General features: G+C 36.8%; 1 protein-coding gene and 1 pseudogene across 2 annotated transcripts; both read right to left on the reverse strand.

Moving 5' to 3' along the window:
* Window positions 1-2,289: 2,289 nt before the first annotated feature.
* On the reverse strand, window positions 2,290-3,008 carry LOC149844136 (calvin cycle protein CP12-2, chloroplastic pseudogene; annotated as a pseudogene). The gene has a single exon (XR_016430958.1). The product of XR_016430958.1 is annotated as a calvin cycle protein CP12-2, chloroplastic pseudogene (transcript).
* Window positions 3,009-7,217: 4,209 nt separating this feature from the next.
* On the reverse strand, window positions 7,218-10,996 carry LOC149844137 (heme oxygenase-like, multi-helical). Its single transcript, XM_090000336.1, has 3 exons — window positions 10,837-10,996; window positions 9,828-10,042; window positions 7,218-7,865 (listed from the first exon to the last, which is right to left on the reverse strand). Exons 1-3 carry the CDS (start codon window positions 10,981-10,983, stop codon window positions 7,541-7,543), a joined length of 687 nt encoding a protein of 228 aa, XP_089856462.1. The 5' UTR covers window positions 10,984-10,996; the 3' UTR covers window positions 7,218-7,540.
* Between the last annotated feature and the right edge of the window lie 14,332 nt (window positions 10,997-25,328).

Here is a 25,328-nt window from a genome sequence, read left to right on the forward strand (position 1 = left end):
TGATTGTAGTGGGAAATATGTGATGCTACATATTTGTGAAACACTAGGTTTTTCGCTTTAGTGATAGAAGGAATTGTAACTTGATTTAGAAATGGGCGTATGTGCAATTTGTTTATATATGAAATTATGTCATGTAAGCTGCTGACATTCAAACCTGGAAATGTCTGAGTTTGACTGCTTTCTGTAGAAGAGCTATGAAACATATTAATGAAATATCAATTATTGAAATTGTTTGTTGCATGCAGTCAAGTTATGTGAATTGTTTTCCCTTGTCCACTGAGAATTCAAATTGAATGATAGGGAGTTTGGGAATCTTGCCTAATTGGGCAATATGGATTGGGTACCTGATGCAGGTATTTTGGGTTAATGAGCGTGTACTCAATGTCAACAACATTGGTGAGAAAATTAAAGGTTAATTTCTGTGAGCCTGATTGGTTGAAAGATACCGGGCATTTGTGTCCGATTGGTTTAAAAGTACCAAAGCATTTAGAATAATGATCATAATACTGATAAGAAACTTAAATTTAATTCTTGTTGCCCGACTGGTTTAAAGGCACCGGGGCATTTGTGCTTGACTGGTTTAAAGGCACCGGAGCACTTTGAGTGGGTTTAAGCAATCAATATGAAAAAAAAAAAGATTTGGTTGGTTTATTCACCTTGGTAAAATGACTAAGGTTGGGATCTACTGCTAAGGTAGTAGAAGGAAGTTGGGGAAATGCCCTGTACTTCTGGAAAATAATTAAATGAAAAGATTAAACCACTCAGATTCGGGCTTACCTTGGAGAGGGTAGGTGGTACAAAACTCCGGGGACATGTTTCTTTGTTTCGAGCTAAAGTGACTCGTTGATCCCCAATCCTCGGAGTTGGGGGACCCGGACTACCAATATGTCCTAGGTGGTAGCTCTTTGTTCTTCTACAGAAGTTAATGATGCATCCTGTTTTGGTTTTGGCCTTTGGGAGTTTCTCTCGGTCACTGGCCGCTCCCTTGGGATTTCAATCACACTTAGAATGTTCGAGTTAATAAAATAACTTTGAATAATATACCCCCGAACGCTCTCTTCTGTGATGGTTGCCTCGGCCCGTGTGTACCCGCGGGATAAGAAAAGATAAACATCAATTAGAACATTCTAGGTATCACAGTGAGTGGAGTTCTAGGGAGACATGTTTATATTCTTCCAGCATGTTCTGAGCTTGTGATGAAATGAAATACTGAAAGGTGTAGATATGAGATAATTGAATTCACATTATGGTTGTTACGTGACTGTTATGCATGTTGCTACTGTTGCATAATCCGCTTTACTTGCTTATGTATATGTTTGTTATAGTTGTTGCATTGTCTGTTTCACTTTTAAGCATTCAATGGAATCAGTGGCTATGTTATATTTAAATGCTTCCAATGATATTACCTCATCTTGAAATGAATTCTGTACTCCTGAAATGGTTGATTTGGTCTTGGTAGTGTTCATATATTCTAGCTAGAAACTTAAATTAACAATGTGCAGTAGTTTAATAATGTTCATATTCTCATGCTATGTTTTATTGTCCGTAATTAAACAAATCCCTTGCATACTTGTTACTTAGTATATTTGCCAAATTTACAGTAATTCTTACTTAGACGTGGTAGTCTAATTCCAATCAATTTACTATTTTCAGGTAAAGAATAGGGTTTATGAGCGGCTGCAGGATGAGGCATCGGATCGAGATTTTTGGATTTATTGTTCCAGGAATCACTTGAGTTTATTGTAAATTTTAACCGTTCATATCATTTAAAACTCTGATGATTTTCATTAATATTGAAATGAAATAAATGTCTTGGGTTTCTTTCCACCGTAATGTCTCGAAATGCTTAACCTTATTTTATTTCTTGTTTCCGCTGTTGAAAAAAAAAATCTTCAAAATTTTTTGTTAAAAATTTCGGGGCATTACATTCAATGATAACCTGATAATAAGATAGGATCTGGTCCAAGATATATATCCAGAATGAGTATTATTCTCCATCAGTTACTTGTCCTGATTTAGAGAAGCATCCAGCAACATGGAATCAGCATGAATTATCTCTGATAGCAAATCCTACTACTCACCTTGCACGGTAAATACTATAAATGGATATTTTAAGTCAGGCCTTGGTGTCTCATATAGGCGATAGGAAGAAGGGGAAAACTGGTCATGCCTTGAGCCATCATCTATGCAGATGGACCAAAAATGAAAGCTTAACCAAAGCTTGTCAGTGGTAATTCAAGGTAATTGATACTTGAGAAAGAGAGAGAGAGGCTTGTCTTGAACTGTTGATTTAGAGAAGTGTCTTTTAATATGTTGAACATATGGTACATAAACCCATGGGACATATGGTACATAAAGGAGAATTTCAAATTGGTTGTACTTGCTAATATCTTGTGCATCATGAATTTATTGATAGACACTGGTAATTCCATGAGTGTAGAAAGCAAAAATAAAAGGAAACTAGAAAAAAAATTATCATTTTTCATCTGGAGACTGCATCACACGCCCAAGGCCTTACTACAACCCCAACCTTTTCAATCCTCATATGTTCGGCACTCTTCAGTCTCAGGGTTGTCCTTGCAGAAAGCTTCCAACGGGTCCGCGGCGATCTCCTTCTGCTTGAGACGCACATCACTTGCAGCTGCACTGAGTTCCTCCACCTCGTCCCAGGCAGCGACACACTCACCGCTCGCCGGATCACCTGCACATGTCTCCTGTGCTTGCTTGATGCTCTCATTCACTGCATCAGATATGCTCTGGGGAGATGGTGTGGCCTTCACACGCAAGGCCAACCTTCTCACTTGCATCCTCAGTGGAAAATTCACACATGGGTTCTGCAGGTTGTGAATCCTCAGAGGGTCTGCCTTTGACACTGCTAGCCTGTTGTTGGGGAGAGCAACACTTGTTATGGTAGCTGCCATTGATGCTCCTTTGCCTCTTCCTCTTCCTTCTCTTCCTCTCTTCTGTTTGTGCTAAAATTGGTATGGAGTTAGCATGCCAAGATGGCATAGGTAGGAGACAATAAAAAGGATATGGGAATGGGCGCACTCTCTTTGAGACGCACAATTCTTATCAGTTGTTGCCAAACGATATGTTGCCACGTGTACTTATAACTAGATTTGTCTATTGGTGGCCCAGTCTTTCTGCAATTTGGTGAAGGATGTGTGACTGATATTTTTGCTTGGAGAAACTGCTCCAGGAGCATAGACCTAGCCGCGCTGGTTCAGCCTTGTACTGTCTCTGTCAGCATAAAACTCCGAGAGCTTATCCCTCGACCATAGAAAGTCGCCAAGCTAAGGCTTATGCAAGGATATGTGTGATTGATATTTAGAAAACATGAAATGTATATATGAGAGAGAGAGAGAGAGAGAGGATATTCATGAATTGAGGATTAGATTGATTGGTTTTTCTTCTTTTTCTTCTTTTTTTTCTTTTTTCATATATACTTTAAAATATCTATTGTCATAGTCTTTTGTATTGGCTTTCTGTTGTAATAAAAGAACTATCATGGACAAGAGCAGGTGGCAATTGGCTAAAGATGTTAGAATCCAAGTCGATTTCTTCTTCTGACTCAAGCCACAAATCCTACAATGAATCTCTCCATAGTCACATCCTTGGATTAGTCGGTTTGCATCAAGTGGTCTGGATCTATGTCACAAATATCAGTGGCATTTTCCAAAATATCATGACCTTTTCAAAGGCTGAAACGTTTTTCAAAAGAAAGAAAGAAAAAGTCCAAATTAGGGATGGCAGTGGACGGGGGTGGGGGACAAAGTCTCCACCCCCGCCCCATTTCAAAATTCAAACCTTCATCCCTGCCTCCATCCCCCCCCATTTCATGTCCTCCATCCCCAGTCCAAAGGGGGGCGAGGCAGGGCGGAGCCCTGTTTCCCCTTAGTCTATAGTCATCCCTTAAAGGATTGGGGACGGGGCGGGGATGGCGCGAGGCGGGAAAAAGCGTAAGTCCATCCCGGCACGGAGATAGATTTTAACCTTCATCCCCGCCTCCATCCCCATTTCATGCCCTTCATACCCGATCCAAACGGGGCGGGGCGGAACCCCGTTGTCCGCCGGTCCACTGCCATCCCTAGTCCAAATGTCGCTTATTTTGAAAAACAACACATTTTTATCCCCATATTCATACGATAAAAAAGTTTGTAATAATTTTTATTATTGTCCTTATGAATACATATTTTTTATATTTTATATATACCAATATTTTCTGAAGATTTAAAAAGATGAAAATTTATTACGACATTTTTTCTAAATTAATACATCTCTATGTGATGGCCTAGAAGCTATGTCACAATGACATTAAATTTTTTTATTTTTTATTTTTTATTTTTTATTTTGCGGGGGTGGGGGAGGGGGGGTATCATGGGTGACACGAATCAGACACAGCCAACACATCTAATTTAATATTTTTAAAATATTATTTTATTACTTTTTAATGATATTTGAGAAAAATATTTTTTCATATATTAAAACATCAAAAATAGTTTTTTATTGATTAAAATATTAAAAAAATCCCTGTCACTGTATCTTATTTAAAAAAAAATGTTTTAATTAACGAAAATTCCACGCCAAGAAGTAGCTGGGGAGAGCCAAGTTGTTGAGTTACAAGGCAGCAGAGCTTGAAAACAAGCTTGCATGCTTAAATTGGATCCTCCTCACGATTAATTAAAATTATCAATCCTTTATTATGATTTTAACACTTTTCCATAATACTGCTACTAGTGTTTTTCAGGGGTGTCAATGGGTCGGATCTGGTTTGGACCCATGTGGGTCCAAACCCAGATCTGACTTTGAGGTTTGGACCCGGGTCTGATCAAGTCCACCATAAGAAAAACCATACCCGGGTCCTACAAGGATTACATGAACCAGACCTAGTCCATACCCTATAAATAATATTTTTATCCCTTTTACATTGACAAGTCATGGATTTTAATCGGAACTCGGGTCAGAACTGTGTCTGATATGAAATTTCATAAACCATACCCGACTGCGTGTACTAATCGAATCTTCTGGGTCCCACCTGGATTCTAATCGAACCGTCTTCTTTATCATCAAACCCTGACCCTATAGGGTTTGGTATTGGTCGGGTCCATGTCAAACCCAACCCATTGACACCCCTACTGTTCTTTTTTTCGATAGACAAACAGTGGGTAACCCCGTGAGAATCCAATCCAAGACCCCTCTGGTTATGATAGTGCAACTTAAACATCAAGCTATCATTCGACAGTCCCCAAAGGTGTTTGGCATAGTGGGATAGGACCTAGGCTGCTAGGCAGGTGGTCTAAGTTCAAATTCCATGGGCGTCACCCCTTATGGAAGCCCAAGCGTGGCGACTCCCTGGGAGAAAGGGGTATGCCCACAAAGTTTTATGCTGTCAGGACAATGACAGTACATCAGGCAAAGCCAACAAGGCTAGGTCTCTCATCCTGAGGGTGGTTTCACCATATAAATATATATATTTATATATATATGATAGAAATTACTGATGATTATATTACAGGGCAAGAAATCGATGAAGAGTGAAAAGAAACAGCTTCGGTTAAAGAAACTAGAGCACCCAGAGATAATGTTCAAATTAAGACGTGTGTGCAATATTATTGCAACAAAACCAAAGTATCTTCCTAGTGGACAAAGGAGCTAATACGTAGGGTGCGTTTGCATCTTGAGGAAGAATCCGCGGCACCTCTTCTACCGAGTCTTCTGCTGAAAAGGAATCGGACCACCTCTCCACGGAAAAGGATTCCACAGAAAGGGGGTGGCCCCCATTGAAAACAGGGCTCCCTTTTCGCAAGGAAATGAAAACCCTTGTTTAAGTTCCTGCAGTGGGGCCTGCAAAAATGCATGGTCCCCATTAGGGGTCAACCGGTCAGGTTTGGTTTGGACCCAGGTGGAACTAGACTTGAGCCCTATTTTTGGGTATGATAACAGGTCCAGACCCAGGTCTAATCAGACCCACCATAAGAGAAACCATACCCGGACCTGATAAGAACTACATGAACCAGGCCCGTGTCATACCCATAAAACAATATTTTTTTATCATTTCTACATTGAAAATTTGTGGGTCTTAATCGGAACTTGGGTTTAGCCCGGGTCTGGTATAAATTTTCACAAACTATAGTCGGATTCATTACGGGTTGGGTCTGGGTAAACCCAACCCGTTGACACGCCTAATTCCCATGCATTTCTGGAAACCCCCATGGTTCTTATATATTTGATCCAAATCCGCTTGGAGCAGACTACGTCCAATTATTAAAAACAAAAGAAAAAAAAGGTTTAGATAGGTTTGGATTGCCAAGCACACATACAATTTCCAGGAAAACATATTCCAAAGAAAACATTTCAAAACCATTGCTAGTCGAACAGACAAACTAGTTTTTATTGCCAAGAAGTCCGAAAGCAAAAAGATGACTGGGCTCAAAAGATTATTTCACCACCTAGAAACAAAAAAGAAAAACGTGTAATTTCTTTACACAATTATGAGCTTTGCATTTCAAGAGAGAAAAGGTGAATCAGGTTTTACTGCCAAGAAATCTGAAAGCAAAAAGATGACTGGCTAAAAAGGTTTTATCACCAGCTAGAAAGGAAAAAGAAAAAACATGCAACTTTTTTCACACAATTATGAGCTTTGTATTACATGAGAGAAAATGTGAACCCCCACTAATACAACATTAGAATGAACTAGTTTTTTTTTTTCTCCATTTAAAATAAGGGAATGTTCTAGTCAGGTCCCATTTTCTTTAGGCCGCAAGTTAGGCCCCAGCAAAATAAGTGGCTGCAGGTGATTTTTGCTTGATCTAAACCGATATGTGCTTATCATAGTTTACTTTAGTAGTTAACATGCATTCAATTAGGCATTTTTCATGCACGTATTTTTTTAGAGGGGTGAAAAATCAATGGCTCATATTGTGCTAAAGTTTGATGATAGAAGATTCTAATTTTTTTGGTAAATTGATCCGATCCATAACATGTTCTTTGGTAAATAAACAATTATACAAACATCTACAGGTTCAGATTCCACAAAAAACACCTACAGCCATGTTTTTTGCCCAGACCTAACTTGGAACCTAACTAAAATGGGATCTGACTAAAACATTTTCCTTTAAAATATCATATAAACTACAAATAACATAACATACCTATAATAATATTTCAGCAATAACAAACCATTAGACAGAGATGAACTAAATTGAAACAAAAAAACATAAACCAAAGTTTCATCCTTAGCAAACAAACCATGCTGAACATGTGTATGTGGTCAGATTAAGTCTATACAACTTGAACCTACGATTTCCAGCCCATCTCACAGTACTCCATTTTGACAGCCATTCTGTACCCTTTTATATACATACTGGAAACTTCATAAAAATGGCTGTATCCTCAGCCGTATCCATGTGACATAGTTTGCAGTTCAATGATTTTATACCTTCATTAGTACCAAATATAAACCCCATAAGAAATATAAGTAATGATCATAGAAACAAAACCAGCATAGATGACTTCATTGACATCATCATTATTATCATCATCAAGATGTTTGAGCATCAACATAGCTCATGTTCCAAAACCCAACTTCATTATGAAGAACCCTGACAAATGCTTCCTCAGCTTTCCTCAAAACGTCATCCTCTGCCTTCACTAGACACTGATCAGTGATAGATTGAAGGCAACTGCAATACTGCTTGAAGTTGCTGTTCCCCCACCGATGACATGTTTCAAGTAACTCAGCTGGAGTCTTTGAATCAGGTCCCAGGCACAGTTCAAAACTTGCTTGATACACCATCTCAATGGCCCAAAATGCCGTAATACTTATGGCATAATCAACCTCAGAATGCATTAATCTTTCTAAAAATCTAACAACAAAACAGGAAGTAAACATCGTCAGTGAAAAGCCGGCAAATTAAATGCACTCCTGTTCATGCAGATAAATCAAACTAAGGCACTAACATGAGAGAGAGAGAGACTAACCAGTCTTATCTCTTAACCATCCTAACCACTTCAGAAAAAACATAGTTGAAGGTCCCTTATGATTCATATGAACGTCTAGATGTGTTTTCATTGATTATCTACCAAAAACTACATTTTGGATGGAATCAGTTTAACTAAAAATTTGACTTTTAGTTATCAAGTTTTAGTGGAATATGGGCTGTTGATTTTTAATCACTCAAAGAAACACATCTGAACCTGAAAAATACCGCATCGAATGCATGTTTTCTAACTAAGCTATATAGAATACATTTATACAGATTAAGCAAACACCTAAAACTATGCTTTTTGAAACTGTTTAAGATGGTTAGGAGATAAGACTGTTACGCTATATATATCTATATATCTTGATTTTCTAATAGAAACACCTACACCTTTCTAAATGAAAGCATAAACAAAAATGCCAATAGGCTTTTGTGATGTTATGGTTCCAATATGCAGATAAATCAAGAATAGCCTACCTGGAAAAATGGCCCTAATAGAATGAAGTCTTTTTGTTTTTATTTACAAAAAGGCAGGAAAGATTAGCTTGTAACACTTTGAGATTTATGGTCTTTATGGGTCAGCAATGAAGAGTCGTTCAGACAATCTCCCTATTTTACTGCACAACAACAGAAGGAAGTTGGAAGTCGACGCTAATGAGTGCAAGGATTAAACATGAAGCGCTCATTTGCTAACACAGGTATGGGATCTAATAACACAGACATTCACAAAAAAAAAAACACAAAAGGAAGTTAGTTGGTTCAGCTTCATTAACGTCAATGCATAGTGCACCAGGAAGACAATGAACTGCACTTCTTGTGTCTAAGACTCTAAACCCTAAACCTCTTGTTGAACGTCAGAATGTAAGATTTCTTAATAAGAATTGTTGTTCTATCAGCAATACACACTGTGAAACCAAATGACAAATCAACTTATTTAATTGCTCAAACAGATTTTCCTAAACATGAAAGATCATTAAGAAATGCTAAATCAACAAATTATGCTAAGCTTTATTGAATTCTTACTGAAAGTTGCAATATAGGGATTCTAATAAAAACTATTGCTCTATAAGCAATACACATGATAAGACCAAATGCTGAATCAGCCTAGTGGATACCAACATAAGGCTTAAACAGATTCCTAATAAACATGAAATTTCAATTATTTTCTACATACAACAAAGAGCTTTCCTTTTGATGCCAATTTTGGTGTTCTCAAGATGGACCAGAAGATGTGATGATGAAGGCTAATTGGATGACCACATGGAAGTAGAGGTAGAAGATGCAGCAAATGGTGGCAACCAATCGCTAGGTGAATGTCAAAGGTGGCATCATTCTAACTAGAATTCAATGAAGTTATAGGACTGTAAGAGCAATGCACATCCTCGGTTTTACATGTATATGTTACAGAGAGATGAATTAGCCTGAAAGATCGTTTACATCTTGGCATTGTCAATCATATTACGAGACACCTAATACCATCAAACTAACAAAGTGCCTCGTCCCAGGTTCGACTCCCACCGGCTGTCCGAGTGCCTTTAACTGGTGGACTCCGTATGAGCTTGGGTGTAGGTGACCCCACCCGGGGTTTACCTTGCAGGGGAGCAGGCCATTAAGTGACCCGATTCTCGTTCCTGTCATAAAAAAACATATACCATACAGAAGGAGATGAAAGATGTCAAGATATAACGAACCAGTCTAAGTAATTTCAACCATACTGTATCTCCTTCTCTACCTGCAAAGAAACTGCCTCCTTTGCACAGCAAGCATTATCATTTGCGCATACAGATGTTGCCACTGAAAGCAAATTTTGATGTGCTACATTTCAAGTAATTAGAGGTGAAATACCTGCAATACTCTCGGTTTGGCTCTTGAGGAACAACCCCGGAGATTGGCACATCCCATTTCGACGCTTCCTTCTTAAACCACGAAATCTCATCATGGAGGGAGGCCAAACCCCCCAGTATGATCTCTATGTCAGAACCATTCCCACCATTGCATGCTTTCAGAAGCACACTGGCTACAAAAGGCACGAATTCCCTAACAAAAATGTAGTCCTGTGCCTGCACGGTACCACCCATCAAGAATCAAAGCTAAGACCGAGGTTTAAGCAAAACCGGTAACAAGGAGAATAAGCATACAAGATGATCATTATCAAGAAATTGCATCAAAAGGTGGGATTTAGGGCTAGAAGATAGAGAAACAGCCAAAATTTTGAAGAAAAAAAATAGGGTTAGCGCCAAGCACAAATGACCAATGTCAAAAAAGAAGATGACATTATCAAGAGATTGAAACTGAAGATAGAATCAAGACCCAGACAGACGTTTAAGCAAATTAAACATAAACAGGAAGACCACTATCAGGAAATTGCATTCAAGGGTAGGATTAGGGCTAAACATAGACAGACAGCCCAAAATGAGAAGCAAAATTAGGGTTAGGGTCAAACACAAATGACAAATGTTCAGAAGAAGATGACCATCATCAAGAAATTAAACTAAATACATAATTAAGCCTGAAATTGAGAATCAAGGCTAAGACTTAGGTTTAAGCAACCACTGACAGGGAGAATAACCATAAACAAGATGACCATCAAGAAGAAACTGCATCCAAAGGCAGGATTAGGACTAGAAGATAGATAAACAGCCAAAAATTGCAAAAGAAAATGTAAGGTTAGGGTCAAATGCAAATGACCAATGTTAAGAAAAAGATGACCATCATCATGAAATTGAAACTGAAGATAGAATTAAGGCTTGAAATTGAGATGACAAAGTCAAAAAAACTAAAATTAGGGTTTTGGTCTAGAGGACAAATAAGGAGATGAACACAAAATTAGGGTTAGGGTTTCTTTTTGACATACAAGCCAAATCTTGAAGGAGGAGGGGTTTATGGTGCCTTGCTTGATGCTGAGGATAAAGGGGTGCATGGTTGCCTTCACAAACGAGTCATGGTGCTTCTGCAACCATGACACTGTGATCGCCATTGATCCACAACCCTTTTCCACCATTTTTTTCCCTTAAATTTCAGTAAATTTTCTCTTTTTTCTTTCTACGGTGGTGTCAGGGTTTTGGGATGTAGAAGGGTTTACGTCGAGTGAAATTATGGAAATGTCCTCGCTGAGTTCGTTGGTCTTATGAGGTCGTAAGTCGTAATAGGTATGACAGTGGACCGCGCGAAAACGGGCTCCACCCCCACACCGCCTCGCCCTGTTTGAACCGGAGATCGAGAACATAATGCGGAGATGGAGGTTAAAATCAAAACCCATGCGAGGATGGATGCCGGGTTGGACTTACCTTTTCCCTGCCCCGCTCCGTTCTTGTCTTCACTCCCCCCACCTCTTCTATTTACACCGGAGATTGAGGACATGAAACGGGGATGGAGGGCAGGATTTTGAGAAAGGGCAGAGGTGAAAACCTTGTTCCCGGATCCGGTCTATTAGGGATGGCAGTGGACCGGGGCGAGGGCGGGGGACAAGGTCTCCACCCCGCTCCGTTTTAAAATCCGAACCTTCATCCCTGCTTCTATCTTCGCAAGGGAATGGATTTTAACCTCCACCCCTGGTCCAAATGGGGGCGAGGCGGGGCTCCGTTTTCCCTTAGTCTATAGTTATCCCTTAAAGGATTGGAAATGAGGCGGGACGGGGTGGGGATTAGGATGGGGACAGGGCGGAACGGGGTGGGGATTAGGACGGGGACAGGGCGGGATGGGAAAAAGCATAAGTCCATGAGATAGATTTTAACCATTCATCCCCAGCTCCATCCCCGTTTTATGCCCTCCATCCCCTGTCCAAACGGGGCGAGTCGGAGCCCCGTTGTCCCCCGTTCCACTGCCATCCTTAGCTGGGAAGGATGTGGATGTCCTATGACTTGACGGATTTATTCCTATCTTGTTCAAAAATGACAAACAACCATTGCACGGAAATTAGGAAACAGAGGCTTGATGAGGATAACTTCTTAACTTTTTTATTTTCTTGTTTTTTTTTTTTAATAATTCGATCGATTGATTTGATTAAGTTAATTGGTCCATTAATTCCTTTAATTAATTGTATCCAGTGCTTGAGTTTCTGTTTGGATGTGTGTTCTTGTTTTCTTGGTCTCTCGGATTTCCTAATTTCTTCTTCCTGTGCATTGTGTGGTTTTGTTCCTGATGCATCTGATTTGAGTCTGATTTTGATGAAAAAAATTGCATTGGTTAAGACATGGTTTCGATTATGTTCTTGATGAATATCATGCCCAATTGGGTAGTTTTTTAAGTGTTTTTGCATTTGTCCTTCAGAGGGTATGATAATAGAAGACGCTTAGCATTGTGTATGGTACCTTGGATTTTTGTGGGCCTGTACCACATTTGTTAACACCTGCCACCAGATCTTTGGATCTGAGATCCGAGAGTTCATCAAACATGCAGTTCGGTTCCACTCATTCACTATGTCATCCTTATCTTCATATCCTTCTTAAATCTTATGATGCAAGTTGTGTTAATCTAATCTGACCTACAGATAGATTCAGTGTTATCAATTTAATAAGAATAGACCCTTGGATCGTACTGTGTCAATGAAAATTATGATTTTTTAAATTATAAAATTTCATATTTTTGTCAACCATTGATTTTTTGAATCGCTAAAAAATTATGCACACAAGTCAGAATTCAACTATTTAAATGCCGATCTTCACTAAATGAATGATATAGATCACATCTGTAGAGATGGATTTGATCAAAACAACTGTTTTGTTTTTTGAGAAGATCAAAACAACTTGCATCAATGAAATCCTGAGGCGGGGTATGAAGATAGAGATGACATAGGGTATGAGCGAAACTGATTTGTCAAACACGTCCTAAATGATTATCAAGGGAATGCTCTTTCATCTTCAGCCAAAAAAAAAGAAAAGTAAAAAGAGAATGTTTTTTCATCTTCATCAGAAAAAAATAAAAGGAATTCCCTTTGATCCAGTGGGGAAGGTGGCCCAATAAGGAAGCACCAGAACAGGAAGTAGTATTCTAGTCTCTGATGGCATTGTAAACCTCTATGTTTTCAGTTTCTTGTGTGAAGTATCTCATTTTGTGCTTTGTCAAATTTAAACCTGTTTTCGCTCGGAGAAACCGCCCCCGACACAGAAATCTAGTCGTGCTGGCTCAGCCTGCCGTATGTAAGGTCGTTATCCTGTATGAGTAAAACTCCGAGGGCTTACCCCCTCGATCCTAGAGAGTTGCCAAGCTTCGGCTTATGCAGGGAGTGATGCCCATGGGATTGGAACCTAGGCTGCCCATCAAACAGTCTGACCCCATCCCACTACACCATCCCCCTTGGATCTGGAGGGGTGGGTATTTCTAAGAAACTTCAGTAGAGCTGTAAATGAGCCCAATGAACTGAACATAAGGTGTTCAAGCTTGGTTTATTTTCGTGAGCAAGTTCATGATAAGTTGAGCTAAACGAACAGAGTTTGAGCTGGCGCGTGCACATAGCATACATTGTTTAGATTTGGAAGTAATAGGATTTAAACTCTAGACCAATTGAGCCAAGCTCTTGCTATATTTTAGAAATACATAGAACTTTTAGGGATGTCAACCGATTAGATTTTATCCAATATCTGACCGAATCTGACCCATTTAGCCAAAATCATAACAGATTATAATTAGATGCAAATATGGTTTTGATTTTTTTGCTACCAAATATCCGACAAATATCTGAATTTGATTACATGTAAAAAAAAAACTGAATTTGGTACGAGATTTTCACCATCTGCTTTTGAATATGAATCCGAATCTGTTTAGCCAATATTCGATTAATCAGATATAGTGTTGACTACATTCGATCCGAATCTGAACCGTTTACATCCCGAACACCTTTTGTACTGAGCACAGTGCATACATGGATCTTTGAATAAATCTTTGTTCCTGCTTGTGAAACCATTGTTTCAGATGGGGGGCTGAGATGCGTGGGACCGCCATAGACATGGTTGCAGGTCCCACATTTTTTGGTGAATATGGACAATGTAATCTCTCTAATGGATGGCTTGAATGGAGCCAAGCATAGTGACAAACGTTTTTTCAGCAAAATCTCATTTTTCAAAAACTTGCAAGAAATTAAAAAAAAAATCATAAATCTTGCATTTTTTCAGCAAAATTTGTAATGACCCCAACTCATACCCAAGAAAAAGTGTAACTTTTTTTTAAATCAATTGCGAAAATCTTTCCAGAGCCCGATCCTTTACCATTCCATTTCACATCCACAAAACCATAAGAGGTCGTACACCCCATTTTTCAAACCAAACTCAAACTGAATCAATTATATTAATTAAGAAATGATAAAGTCATGAGATAATTAAATAAGAATATAGAGTGCATAAAAGAAAATAAAAAGAAAGAGTCACGCTATCCATAGAATTTGTCAAGCAGTCATGTCGTTCCCTCGTAACTCCTCTCATGAGCAAGTCGCCTCACTAGGCATCTGAGGCTGCGAAAAACACTAAAAGTAGGATGTCGGAATCTAAAAAATTCTGTGTATGAATCTCTCTAATAAAACAAATAAGTATAAAGAATACAGATAGGATTCATGCAATAATTTAAAGGAATGTTACTAGAACACTTTTCATAATTTTATAAGCAGTAAAAACATTCATCATGCAACAAGATGCAATATCATAAAATTCAATCATGCATCATAAGTAAGGAACACAAATAAATATGCATGATCTAATGTATAACAGAAAAATGCATGATGTCAGTGCATATGCATGAATAAATTATTATTTTTATCAAGTTCTTTTACTATATGCGTGTTCTTATTAAGATGCACACAATTTAAGTTCATTTTTTTATTACAGTTGTCTGCGGATATACCAAATGGGTAAGAATTTTTGAGGTCAAGTAGGGTTCTCAGGATAACTTAGCACATAAGTTGTATTTTATTACTTGGTTTCAAACTTAGCCATCGACCAAAACAGCCTTCGGAACATTAGACCACCCATCTAATGTTGGGACACCAGAGACCACCTACCCACAAGTGCCACTTTTCTTGGTATACCAAAATAACAGTTCTGTCTACACACCACTCCCAGGCAAAGTGGCAAAACCTCTCTAAAATTGTGGCTAGAAGAAGAACCTCAATATCGGGCTCAGAGGTACAACAACGCATACAATGCACACAGAGTTTTTGTATCATCACGGTCCCCAAACTGCTAAGCTCAAGATTATTTTTTTTGCAGAAGGAATATCAAGGAAAAGTAAATTACATTATTTTCTTTATTTATCTTGTTATTAATAGCAATTTTCATTATTTGTAATTCACCATGCAAAATTAATAAGTTTGCGTATCCACATGTGAAGCTCTTCATGGTCCACCCGTGGCATCAATAGAACAGTGTAATTAGAATCACAATATCAAATGAGATTTTTGTAATGCATAAACAAGTAAAGTAAGAAGCACATCGGCTCAAGGCTTTCATAACCTATGATGATCCATCTTGATCATCTATGCATTCATATAAAAAAATCTTAACAGCATGCAACCTATGCAATGATGTCAATATACTTCTAAATGCACATTCATATATGTCGATTTAATCCACGTGCATGAAACAATAATATTCAAATGATTGCGCATGAGTTCACATAATCATGTTAAATGCATGCCTTCATTTATAATTCACTTCACATAACATGTGAATACTTATGCAAGTAAGTTCACGAAATAGTGTGTCTTCACAATTCATGTTCACAAGGAGCAGACTATGCATATAATACTTGCATGAAGCATGAGGGAAAACTCATTATTTTAGCATGCTTAACTAAGTCCATTTCCATGAGTGACTTTTGGAAACTTAAGTGCCAATATAAGAATCTTACACCCTTTTGCATACATAAGCCAAGTTCTAACAAAAATCTGAATTTTAATCACATAGCTGCACACATCCATATTATGTATGCACCTGCACTAGAAACATACTTGGAATGAGATATTGTGTATGCATATCGTAACCAGCCAAATCATGTGAAAAGTTCCACTCTTAGCATGTATTGAAACCAAATTACATACACTGAACCAAATCTAGAAATTTGCATATATGATTGAATATTTTATATATATATATATATATATATATATATATATTAAACATGGCCCAACCGACATTGCTGGGTCTGTGTCCTGTTGAACAGGGACCAGCCAAACCCGGTTGGCTGCGACTGAACTATATCAGTTCAGTCCAACCAACTAAGTTGGCTAAAAACCCAAACAAACCATTTTTTTTAAGGATCTGGCTAGATAGGCCTAGCAAGCCATGCCAGGCCAACTGGACTATTTTAGTTGGGCCTGTCAAGGCACTACCAGGTCTGTCCAACCAACTAGGGTGCAACCCAATAAAATCCTAATTTTTTTAATAGGGTGCCTGACCAGAATCTCGATTTCACCAAATATGTACGTATTAAAAGAGGCCACATCCAGGACTACACGCCTACTAAAAATTAAATTTCACATAGATGTATATATATCTAAATCTACCTTCAAAACATATACAAACCTTTTTTACATAAGTGTGCATGGTTATAAGGCTCTTAGATTAGAAATACAAGGATTTATGAATTCATGTTTCAAAATGCATGGTTAGGTAAACATACACTCACGTATGCACAGATTCATGGTCAATTAAGCATGCTAATGCATGTATTCAATATTGTTTTCTCACATATTTACATGCCCCTACACAATCCCTAACATAGGTCATCCATGAAAATCGATAATATCCTACTGAAACCACTTAACGAACCATTCTTTTATCATTAAATAAATTCTATTTTAGCATAAAAATAATTATGTACAGAAATTTTTTTTTTTAAAGGATAAAAAGGATCAAGAACACATCCAATGGTTCATTCAATGGAGAATCAAGTCTAACATAAAACAAGCACTCATTAGGTTGTTTTAACATGAAATGAAATTCTGTTTTTCATAAAAAGAAACATACACAAAAAATTATTTTTGAAGAGGTGAAATAAAAATAAAAAAAACAAATCCATGAAAGAGGGTCCATAAATCCTCCTCCATGTGATTTAAAGTAGACATAAAGATCTGCCATTTTTTTCATGAATTTTCATCAAAATCATGCATGGAAACTCGTCTATATTCAGTTTCTCACTTACTTTCAAGAGAAGAGACTTGTACTTTTTCGTAAATTGAAAGAAAAATATGAATTGATGTGAAAAATGTAGGTGGTTTTGGAGAAAATGGCTTCTTCTCCTCCTCTTCTTCCTCCCTTTTCCTCTCATTTCTCTTTCCTCTTCCTTTCTTTCCTCTCTCTTTCTTCTCTTTTCTTTCTTTGCTCTTTGTTTGAGGTTATTTATAAAGAAAAGGAGGGTGACACCCCCTCTTATCCATCCAGCTCTTCTAGAGAGGGTTGCAGCTAATCTCTAAACGAAACTCTCTCTCACTTTCCAAAATTTTCTAAAACTCTTTTAAAAATTGTCTTTTTTAAAGTTTTTAAATTTTAAAAGTCTCTTCTCTAACTTTCCTTAGTTTTCTTAGGTATGTTTAAGGACTCCAAACAACCATAAAATATATATATAATTAAGTATAATTTATTAATTATTTAATTAATTATTTAGTATTAAATAACTAATAATTATTTAAAAGATTTCAAAAATAGCCAAACTAGGGAGGCCTTTTAACCTTAATTAACTCAAATTTAAAGCGCCTAAATGAATTTAAAGCTATAAAATTATTGAGCATAGATTTGGATCTAGACTCGGATTCAAGATCCAAATCCATTTTAAAAAATCTAAAAAGATTTTGGACTGGACCAAATCCAAATTATTATGGGTCTTGGATAGAGTCCATATTCATAATAGTTTGGATCAAATCCATTGGATCTAGTCTAATCCAAATTCGGATCCAAACTGATAAACTGCTCTCTTTTTTAATGTGATTTTTGGGTCAACCAAAACTCGAATTCTGAAAAGTAACATATTGTTGTGCTCGACGCTCCGAGACACATCCAACGATATATAACATGAATATTAAATTTTAAATTTTGCCTAAAAATATCTTGAATTTTGCTTGAATTTAAAGGTCAAAAATAAAACTTTTTCTCACACTTCAATTGGCTCATCTCGACCTTGTCAATGAGACTTGGGTCAAGCCCAGACTCAAAAACATTGGTCTAATATCGAGGTTCAAATGATTTTTCTTCTATACTTAGCCAAATTTTTGAAAAGTCTCAAAATGACTAAGTGTAAAAATACGCGATATTACAAAATCTCAATAATATAAAAATAAATTAAAATATTAGAAATATTTTTATAAGAAAATATTAATAAAAACTATTTAAAGACAAAAATACATGATTTTTTCATGTCTGTTTAAAACGTAAATATTGCATTTAAATTGCGGTATTTATGCTTTTTCATAAACCTTGCAAGATTTATGAAAATCTCGAGAGAGCCAAGAACTCCTTTCACAATAAAGTTGCACAAACAAAGCCATGTCTGAATTATTTTGTTTGAACGGCAAGCTGGGGTTAGATAGACCCCTACCAGTTATACAATGATACCATTGGGATTCAAACTAGCAACATCCCAACACAAGGTGACGTGCACTAGCTGCTCTTAGGTGATGTATTTGGTTTGGACTCAAGTGAAACCAAACAAACCAGATTTAAGATGATGGTACTGAGTCCAAACCCAGGTATAATCAAACTCACCATTGAAGACACCATACCATAATCTTATAAGGACTACATAAACCATACCTGGTAAAATAATAATTTTTTATCATTTTTATATTGAAAAATTATGGATCTTAATTGGAGCTCGGATCTGGCCCAAGTCTAGTATAAAATTTCACAAACCATACCTAGCTCCATGTACTAATCAAACCCTTTGGGTTTGATTTGGATTCTAATCGGGTCTTCTTTTTTATCACCAAACCCTAACCCTATAAGGTTTGGTATGGGTTGGGTCCGGGTCAAACCCGACCCGTTGACACTCCTAGCTGCTCCTAGCAGACAAGCGGAGCCCCCATTGGTCTGAAAATTGGTTATCTTGTTTACATTTTTTTTCGTTAGGCCAAGAGAAAACTCCTTCATCACTAGGCAGGCCTTTGATTAGTGAAACCCTTGAGGTCCCCCATGCCGACCGAGAAGTATACCAAGCTTCAAACTTACGGCAAGGGATGCCCTCCCCTTATGGGGGATTTTAAACTGTGGTCGTCCAATGTCAAGTGACAAACCATGATCACCCGTAACTAAGAAGGCGAGGATTGCCGTACAATATGATGTTAGACGTGAACTGGAAAGTTTAATGGGATTGATAGTTCCATATGTGTGCTTGCACATGTATGTGTGTGTGCTCATGAACAAAATTTGAAATTTTTAGGCCAATGAGATCTGGGTTCGGAACCTACAAGATTTGAATATTTGTATCGGATCTAGAACCAATATCTTATTGTATAAGAAAAAAAGGTTGTATCCAAATGGACCCAGAACTGATTGAGGCCTTGTTGTGTGATCGGGCCAAACCCATGGGCTCCTCTTACCCAATCCATGAATCTGCTCTCGAGCTGACTGAGTCATGCTTTAGCTAGGCCTTGATCTAGACCATTTGAAAATAAAGACTAGGAACTTTGCCTATATATTTGATTGTATTTATTGAGTATCATAATGGTCATATGGATGCAAGCTAAAATAAAGGAGTTATTTATAATAAAACTATAATAGCCAATTAGGCAAATATTTTCACAAATTTTGTTATGCAAAACACAACCAGAATGAAGCAAAATATAAGATAAAGAGACAAAAGAAAAACAAGTGAAATATGATATTTATGCGCTTTCTTACTCAGGCCTACATCTAAAGGCAAAGGAGGAGCAAAAGTCTACTAGCAAGATATGATGGAATACAATTGAGATTTAGAGCTTTCAAAACTCTAATTCTCAATAAATTTCTGGTCACATAGCTACATAATAATTATATAAAGCTTTTGCAAAATTTTCTTTAGATTGAGCTGACATCGGTTACGATGGTTCATTCCATTCCAAGGATCTTCGTTCCAGAACCATAAGTGAGATTTTCATCTCATACGACTCCTTCCTTCGTAACATAGTAATAAGGGGAAAAAAAGATTGAAATATTCTCCTTATGAACTGACAGGGGCTGGTGTTTTTAGCAGAAATCTCTAGCCAGCCTTTCTGCACGAGGTCTTTTCTCTTTCTTAGATAGAAATGATAACTTCAGCAAAAAAAAATTGTTCTCAACGCCCCATATTTTCAGGAATTAGTTACTTCAACGATCTCTAATTCTCAATATACTTCATACATTCTCAAAGGAGGCAGCCATCCATATGAAAGGGCATAAAACCCTAACCAGTACAAAAAAATTAATTACAAAACTTGTCAGACAATGAGGGCTCAGCCCCTCCATCCTTGGGAGAGATGTCTGCAGCCCAAGTTCTTCACAACCACCACTCGTGCATCAAATAATAAAAACCGGCTCGCACGAGTGGTGGATTCCGAGTCAAACTCAGGGAACGAGAAAAATACTTTGTATTCCATAAACAATTAACTACTCTTTATTGCAAAAAATAAAAGAATTAATTGGATAAATAAACTAAGAGTGATGCCCCTGCAGAGGGCTTAAACAAATAAAAATAATAAGTGCTTTATTACAATCCCCAAATTGAATTAAATTAAATAAAATAAAAATCTAATCTAAAAAGAAAAGAAAAGAGTCTTTAGTGCTTGGGCTTCTAGTCCTTCCTTGTTTGTTCACTTTTGTATATGTTTGATTGAGAGCTCTCTAAGGGTTTTCTGAGCGCCTGAAGGGCCTTTTAAGAGGACCTTTTAGGGGCTACATAGGGCTCTTCAGAGATATTTTCAAGGGTTCACCACACATCTAAACACTTTTCTGCAAGAACAAACAGAAGAAACACAAAATAGAAAAAGAAAACTACGAGAAAATCATAGGTCAGTTTTGAGAAAAATCACAAAACACTAAATAAACTATGAAATAACATTACACTACAAGACAGAATTGTATAACTAATTCTATAACTAACATGAACTAAGTTATGAAACTAATTAACTAAAAGATAAATTAGCAAAACTAATTAACTAGCTAACACGAAACAAGTTATTGAATAAACTAAGAACAAATAACAATAAATAGACTAAACTAAACTAACAATAAAACGTGAACAATATTTAGCGTAAAATAACTAATCCAACATGAAAGTTATACTAATTAAATTTTAAAAAAATAATTAACTAATTAATCAAGTAAATAACAAATTGATCTATCTAACAAAAATCGATAATATAATTGCAAGAAAATAAAATTGGCAAATGTAATTAAATCAAATAATTAAAATCCAATAATTCTAATGACATAAAACTGGACCTAAATAAATTTAATTACTAAGAAAAATAGATTTAATATTGAATTAAAAACCAACTAATTAACAAAAAAAAATTAAAACTACCTAAATCGGCTAAGAGGATTTCTACCTAAAAAAGGATAATTAATTAAGAACTAAATTATGATCTAAATACAAAAAATATAAATTCTTGAATTGTAAATAAACTCAACTAATTGATGATAACAATGATTAATTCTACTCTAATTTGGTGAAATAAAAAATTTAAATGAACTATCTACTCTATCTATTGATTTCTAATATAATGAAATAATGAATTAAAAATTAATTAAGGCTAAACTAACTAATCTATCATGCTAAAAATAATGAAAAACATAATTAAAGACATAAATAAATGAGTTTATGTAAGAAAATATGCAAGAAATGATTAAATCTACTTATTACAATTCATAAATTAACAAAAATAAAACCCTAATCAACTAATATTATTAAATCTAATCTAAATTTAAATAAACTAATTTCTGAAACTAAACTAACTAAATCTAAGAAAACATCAACAACTATCGTGAAACAAGATTAACAACTAAAAAATGATTATCTATTGGCACATAAATCAAGAAAAATGACTAATACTATTGACCCCCTACACCCCCCCCCCCTTGCCATTATTCTTTGTAACTCCCATTTTCGAATTCATGGGTATCGTAGGGGGTTGGATCATCCTTCCAAAGAAAGAAACATGTTAACACATTTTTCCATTCCTTCTCTTTGTGCTTTTCCTTAACATTTATGAGATGGTTTATTAAATAAAAATATTTTTAAAACCCTTCTTCTTATTTTTCTTTCAAATTTGTTTCTTAATATCCTTATTGGGTTTCCCATTTGGGAATTCGGCCAGCCTCTTTCCCTGAAAATGTGTGTTGCCATAAATTTTATATTTATGAGGAGTTACAAAAAATTTCGTTGGTTATAAAGTATTTTCACAAAAAACCTGGTGCATAGGAGGATTTGAACTTGAGTTCTCCTCACAAAGAAGCAACAAACCCCACCAATGCACTACTTTTTATTTCGTTGTAATTTATATCTTACTTAATTTACTTAAACCCTTATAGATGTTAGGCATTTTTGACAAAAGGCCACGTCCTCTTGCTAAAATCTATGTATGTGGTTAATGAGATTTGAACTTAGGTTGCCTCATAACTAGGCAATACCTCTTGCCATAACACCACTTCACCTCTTGTTGCCTTATTGGTCTTTATTAATCATTTATATATGAATTAGTTTTTTTACGAATCTCAAATACGAGTTGGATCAAAAATATATTTTAGATCTTCTAAACTTTCTAACTAGATTTTTGGATCTTGATTTAGATTTGACCATATTTGGATCCAATTGAATTTCAATTGGGTTTTGGATCTATCCAGGATCTGAATCCAGTCATCATATCTGAATCCAAATACTGGATCTATTTGATCCTGTTTGGATTCAAGATCCATTTGGATCAAATTCATATCATGTTACCGTATTTATTTTAAAGAATTTTAATATTTATTTGTTTTGATAATTATTAAAATTTGGCAGGTTTTACATAGCTAGATCTCTGAAAACCAGGTGCATAACCGTCTTGCCTGAGTTGGTTCTGGGAAGGGATGGTGGGTTGTACTTGTGGATTTCTCCACGATAAATTTGGATGGTTACGCCAACCCGGGTTATAGGTGTTGGAAAATGGGTTTAGTGCGAGCTTGATGAAACCTTGTGTCATCTGAGCTTACTCATAGATAAACTCAGGGTACTGTGGCTCCAAGGGATAGTCAAAGACATGGTATATTGGGCTACCACACACCTGTATGGTTGGGGAGGGATTCGACAATAGCTGATCCAATTTCTGGGTCAACAGGTCGACCTTGTTATGCAACTCAAGGTTCGTCCCTAACTCGAAGATACCAGCCTTCTTGGCTCCAATAGGGGCAGATATAGCCATCTCAAATCATGAGGCAGAAGTGTGGTGTATCGAATTCTTACTCAGGGTCTCATACAGGGCTCATGCCTCATCCTCACTCTTCAGCATGAAAGTGCCCTCACAGACAGCATCAACCATTTGACGTTTCTTCTCAGTTAAGCCATTATAAAAATATTGCACCAATTGCCAACGGGGCACCTGGTGGTGGGAACACTTTCGGAAAAGATCTTTCATCCTCTCCCACGTCTCATAAAACATTTCTCCTTAAATTTGTGAAAAACTGATGATGGCTTTTCAATATTGGTTTGTCTTACCAATCGAAAAGTATTTTTTGAGAAACTCGCTTTGCATATGCCGACAAAATTTTGGGTTACAAGGAACTCCACTTGCACGTAGGAAACTAAACGTGAAACCCACATTTCAGAAACTTGCGAGAAACTCATGGGAAGCATGTTTCTCATTGTGCGAGAAACCCATTTCTCATCACTTGATTAACGTATTTACTTTGTACTGAAAACACATTTCCTAGGTGTTTTTATTCATTTCATTTAAATAAGCTATATATATATATGAGTAATGTGATCATTCTGGCCCTTTTTTCTCATTATGTGGTAGGCCCATTCAAAAACCATAGTTTTATTTTTATTTTTTCTCATAGGTTCTGTTTAGTGAGAACTGACTTTTGGATCTATACAGGTCAGGTGATCCAAAATCAATGGCTATGCAAACATCAAATTTTTTTTACTCATAAAGATATATTTCGTCAAAAAAACATGATCAAAGAATTGATTCCTACTAAATCGAGCATGCTACACATCTAACAGTTCAGATCTGTCATAAAACACTTCAAACTATAGGGGCTTAACGGGGCAGAACGAGAAAAGTGAGCTTAATATGTTCAGATCTATCATAAAACACTCATGTTTTCCTTTCCATTAATTTCCTGACAACCTTGATCTAACCTAACCTGATCCTGGTTAATTGGATTTAATTTTGAAAATTCTAATACTAATCCAGAGATGACAAGGCTAAATAGCCAATTGGATATGTGATTTACATGTAAATGGATCGGATATCTGTTATATTCAGATTCAGTTCTGGATTCACCATAAAGCCAACCCATATCCAAGCCATTGACATCCCTAGTTGTGGTTCGGTCCCAAAGATCAAACCCTATGTGATTGGGCCATGCAAAGGTCCAGTTCCAACGAATAGCTAATCGATGTGAACAACATGGAGATGGAATTTTGTGTTCTTGGGTTTGGTCTGGAATTAAATGCCCCTTACCGGGTCCAGGCCTGATTAGGGTATGATCAGATTCCATCATGTTAGAAGGGGATGCAATCAAGTCTGGTATGGGCCGAACCATGCTTCACCAATTACTGGATCCTACTTTTATAAAAAAAAACAAATCTGCCTCTCGATCTGTATCCACCTCACATCTCATCGTGTAGTGTAGGATCCATATCTGATTTAAGCCTCCGTGGTACTGGATCCACCAAAAACGTGTTAAAGCTATTATTTGCCCCTTAAAGAAAAAGGTAAGAATGAGAAGGATCGGACCTAAGGATGTGACTAAATGGGTTTACCTGACATGAGGCTACCTGGGTTTTAACATTTTGAACAGCACAATACCTGTTTTCATTAGGGCCGAGTTGGAGGATAAGATAGATCGGAAAATGCAGTCTTGGCAAGGAAACTACATTTTGAAGATCGATCCTATGACATAACACATCATTAACTGTCACATTTTCTCAGTACCCAAGCTCAGAGGATGTCAGTCTTGCAGAATCTGTGCAGCTAGAGTTGGGCGTGAGGCGCATGTTGAGAGAGAAGAGAGCTGCGTTAAAGGAGAGAGAATTGTCTGATCTTCTGATCGACGACTGCTTGGGGGATACGCGATGGTGGGATCAAAATTGAACTAAACTAATCCGCACAAAAGCTTCCGATAAGGCTACTAAGAACTGAACGATTCTTCTTGTTTGGATACCCATAACACTAAACTAAATTAAACAGCCTATTCAAAATTGATA

Source organism: Nuphar pumila, chromosome 3, assembly GCF_984573655.1.
Source record: "Nuphar pumila chromosome 3, dmNupPumi1.hap1.1, whole genome shotgun sequence".
NCBI classification, from domain to species: Eukaryota; Viridiplantae; Streptophyta; class Magnoliopsida; order Nymphaeales; family Nymphaeaceae; genus Nuphar; species Nuphar pumila.